Below are 4,780 nucleotides of genomic sequence, written 5' to 3' on the forward strand. Positions count from 1 at the left end.
TATATGTGTGTGTGTGTGTGTATACACGTGTGTGTGTATGCTCTAAGTTACTGTTTTACTCGTTTCACCCAAAAGGCTGCGGTCATGATGGAGCAGCACCATATGAACTATTTGTATACAGCCCTGTGTATTAATGTAAATCTGAATATATGTGTGTGGGTGCACGGGCCATACAAGCGCGTACACATGTGTGTGTGAGTATACACACACGTGTGTGTGTGTGCGTGTGTGTATATATTTATTTATTTATGTGTTTCAGCCAAGTGGCTGCGGTCATGCTGGTGCATCGGAAACTCGGAGTTTTATCATGGCTACTGAATAAGTGTCACATATTTTTACACATATATATATGCACACACACACAGAAGTAATTGTAGTACAACAGCCAACGACAACTAAATCCGACTCACCTACTAAAATTGTCGTCGTTGTAACAGTGAAGCGATGAATGAATGAAGAAGATAAAGCAAGAGTTGACAAGGTTTTTGTACTTACCGGCCGACATTCCGGCAAACTGTTCGCCCAGGCTGACAGACGCCTGGACCAAGGACCTTCAGCATAGAAAAGGAAAAAAAGCGTGCAAAACAATAACAAATTCCTCAGGCGATTCGGATGACTGGTTACTGCCGAAAATACAACCACAGACGACGATAGTGAGGCTGCTGTTGCTTCTGATTGTGCTAATGATTGCGATGACATTAATGATGACGGTAATGATGATGACGATGATGATTGTGATAATAATAATGACGATGACGATGGTGATGATGATGATGACGCTGATGACGATGAGGATGATGCAGGTTTTGATGATGATGATGACACCATATTGGAAATTGTTTTTAGTTCACTGGTGTTGGGTGAGATCAATGAAGGCACCTTGCACACGGGAGCTTCTTATTATTAATATTAATAATTCCTTTCCCTGCCAGTTTTTGTTGTTTTTTTTTGTTTTTCTAATAGTATTTTTCCTCGAAACACGTCCTCAAGTCAGTGTGATTTATGTATAGATAGACAGACTGTGATGCTTCTTGTCTTGTTTTTTTCTTTTTCTTTTTTCTTTTTTATGTAGGAATGTTTTGCGGTAACGCCGTAGTAGCTTGAGAACTACGTTCAGTCTTCAAAAAGCCACGCATATTAACTGTAATAGAATATCATAAATGAAATGTTAAAAACAAATAGCAACAGTAATTGCAACAACTGCTAAAATCCTTTGCTTTTTTTTCTCTTTTTTTCTGTTGTGTCGTGATATTTTTTTTCTTGTTTTTCCACTGCTATTCGTTACCACAGTAAATGTCGTTCGAAGGAAGACGATCTATCTCATTTCTATTGCAGTCACTACTAATTCTAGCTGAACATGTGAGAGAGAGAAGGAGTGTGGAGGAGAGGCAAAGGGAGAGAGAGGGGGGGAAAGAGAGTAAGAGCGCAGGAGAGAGAGATAATGTGAAAGAGAGAAGGTGGGAGAGAGAGAGAAAAAAGAGAGTGGGCAGAAGACAGGGAAGGGGAGAGAGAAAGAGAAAGAGAGAGAAACAGAGCTCTATCCAGCAGCAGCAGAGGCAAGCACATAAGCTACAACAAATTGATTATTGATCAGCTGGACGAGAGCTCGCGAAGTATGCGTGCGGCACGCTTCGTCAGCGTTGGTTAGTGGTTTGTATCAAACCAAGACGATTTAGTTTCTCGCAGTTAGACATTTCAACTTGTAAATGTTACAACAGCTCTATTTGCTTCTCGTGCATTTGGTGTTTCTTTGTTTTTTTTTCTTCATTATCCTTAACAGTTTGTGATTCTTTTTCTTCGTTGTCTTATTCTATCATCTGTTGATTTTTTTAAAAATATTTTAACAACCTTTTATATATCTTGTTTAACATAACATTTATTTTTAAAGGTGGAAAATTAAGTAAGCTTTGATAATGATGCGTTTTTTTTATAAGCTAAAGCTTTGTGGATAAAATTGAAGCGACTCCTACGGGAAATCAAAGCTGTTGTGATCTGGGAGGGCTCGGAGCTTCTGTCTACTCTATAATACTCTTGTTATTGTTTGTTCATTTTTTTTTCTCTTTTCTAGGAGACGGAAATGAGATGAAATGATGTGCATACCTTTCGTATGTGCATTATAGGCTTACATAAACATAAACTAAGGTAAATCGTAACTGAGTTAATAGATTTAGATTTTCGTGGGGCTTACCTTCAAAAGCATTGTTACTGACAACAGCTATGCGATTTATATACCCACTTGAAAGAAAAGTTCTCATATTTTATTCATTTTAAAAATTCATTATAATTATATATTTCTAGTTTCAGTTTTACCTTGGTGCCTGTTGATTTGGTGTGTGTGTGTGTGTGTACATAAAGATTTGGAAACTATGAATTACTGCCGTTTTTATTATGTTGGTAATAATCATAAATACCAATGTTGAGTTATTAAGGAATGTAGTAGGTTGTAATTAAAAAATATCTACTAATATCTGGTTTAGTCTATGATCAAAAGCATTCCAACCTCAGAAACGGGAGTGGATAGACAGGAGACAGCGTTCGTCTACTTTTCAGCTCATGGCGAGATGAAAGTTCTTCCAAACCTAAGGACTGAAGCGTACTTCTTGTCTCTAAAACCATTTTCCATTACTAGCCAGCCTTGATCTCGTCTATATATGCTACCTTGTCCAATTTTCCCTGACAAATCAAGAAACCTTTTGGAGGCTTGTTCTTTTATGTGCTGGTTCATATATCTTTGGTTAACTTTGCCTTTCATTCTTACAGGACTAATAATAATGGTTTCAAATTTTGGCACAAGGCCAGCAATTTTTTATGGGAGGAAAAAGTCGATTAAATTGACCTAGTGCTCAACTGGTACTTATTTTATCGACCCGGAAAGGCAAAATCGATCTCGGCGGAATTTGAACTCAGCATGTAAAGATGGATGCAAATACCGCAAAGCATTTTTATCTGGTGTGCTAACGATTTTGCCAGTTCACCACTTTCTATGGCCAATAATAAGAATCAAGTACTGAGATCCATGCAATCGACTGTTTCTTGCCACTTGTGTCGATGTTTAAAAAAAAGTATTACTTATACTCTATATGAGATAAAACATCTCATACTACTTTTATTATTCAATGAATTTTATCGTAATAGAATATTACCATATATCGCCATGCTTAAGTTTTTCAATGCGGAGAAAATATTTCAGCTATATATTGTTTTTATTTGTATATTTCATATAGCACACCATATTTGTTCACTATAATCTACAATATTATTGCTTAGCGATAATCTGATACATAATAAATGTCTTCACTTATTTCTCTTGGATTTTTATTTTCACGTTTTTGTCACCCCTCTCTAATGTGATTGGTATGTATGTATGTATATGTGTGTGTGTGTGTTACGGAGATGTACTTACATAGCAAGCGACCTGATCTGGGATCGTGTGCTGGAACGAAAACAATTGCAGCGTGGAAGGTGTTTATAAGCCATTTAAGAAACACACAAAAACCGTTAGATTCACTTCAGCATTTAAATTTAATTTGCCAAAATATTTTCGTCGTTTTGAGACCGCGACCTGTTCACTGACAAAATTCCGTGATATGTATATATATATATATATATATGTATATGCGAGTAAAAATAAATACAAAAAAGGTGTTTTTTTTTGTATGATTGTGTATAGAGGAATATATTATTTTGTTTAAAAGAGTTCCAACACTGTCTGTTTTTTATGTTTTATTTATATTCCTGCAGAACTAATGTGGGGTATAGAATATGGAATATACAATATATAATATAATATAATATAATATACCATATAAAATAAAATAAAATAAAAATGGATGGCACCATGAAAGAAAGTATTGAATGTAGATGAAATATTGAGCGTTCAATATAAAGGATCAAATATATAAATATATAAATATAAATATATAACGGCGACTCGAGTTTCAGGGCTATTTCCCTTCGTCATGGCCGGTATGACAGACTTTATCCGTTATATGCAACAAAAGCAGTATTAAATTAAAATATCCATTTGTCATATTTCGTGAATCATACAAATACATCGCAAAAAAGCAAATTAACTACGGTATTCGTCTGATGGACGTACCGTGTTTAAAAACAAATATATCAGTAACAGACGAAATCGTCTAGCAGCAATGGTGAGAATGCCAAATGCACATTTCTGCCTCGTTGGCCTTTGTCTGTACCATGTACTCACTGCAAGATGCAAGTTAAAAGAGTAAGAACATGATACTGACAAAAGCCCATCGAGGTAGAATTGCGTATCTTGCTTTCTCATCACCGCTGTTGGGCGATTTTCGTCTGCAACGTTCATGAGACATTAGGATGACGCAGTAAATTTGCCTTTAAGCGATATATTTGCATTAAGTATGACATACAGATGAATATATGTGTGTGTGTGGAGGCGCAATGGCCCAGTGGTTAGGGCAGCGGACTCGCAGTCGTAGGATCGCGGCTTCGATTCCCAGACCGGGCGTTGTGTGTGTTTATTGAGCGAAAACACCTAAAGTCCCACGAGGCTCCGGCAGGGGTTGGTGGCGAACCCTGCTGTACTCTTTCACCACAACTTTCTCTCGCTCTTTCTTCCTGTTTCTGTTGTACCTGTATTTCAAACGGCCAGCCTTGTCACACTCTGTGTCACGCTGAATCTCCCCGAGAACTACGTTATGGGTACACGTGTCTGTGGAGTACTCATCCACTTGCACGTTAATTTCACGAGCAGGCTGTTCCGTTGATCAGGTCAACTGGAACCCTCGTCGTCGTAACT

At 37.2% G+C, this 4,780-nt stretch overlaps 1 protein-coding gene across 3 annotated transcripts in view; it reads right to left on the reverse strand.

Annotated features, from left to right (window-relative positions):
• Positions 1–1,410, reverse strand: part of LOC106872305 (endosome/lysosome-associated apoptosis and autophagy regulator family member 2) — a 122,187-nt gene extending 120,777 nt beyond the window's left edge. The window contains exon 1 of one of the 3 annotated variants that reach the window (XM_052966396.1): positions 496–1,410. In XM_052966396.1, coding sequence (XP_052822356.1) covers positions 496–828 — 333 coding nt within the window. In that variant the 5' untranslated portion in view covers positions 829–1,410. The remainder of the gene's footprint in view (positions 1–495) is intronic. The other 2 variants (XM_052966394.1, XM_052966395.1) reach the window with 2 other exon arrangements.
• Positions 1,411–4,780: the final 3,370 nt, after the last annotated feature.

Source organism: Octopus bimaculoides, chromosome 3, assembly GCF_001194135.2.
Source record: "Octopus bimaculoides isolate UCB-OBI-ISO-001 chromosome 3, ASM119413v2, whole genome shotgun sequence".
Lineage (NCBI taxonomy): Eukaryota > Metazoa > Mollusca > Cephalopoda > Octopoda > Octopodidae > Octopus > Octopus bimaculoides.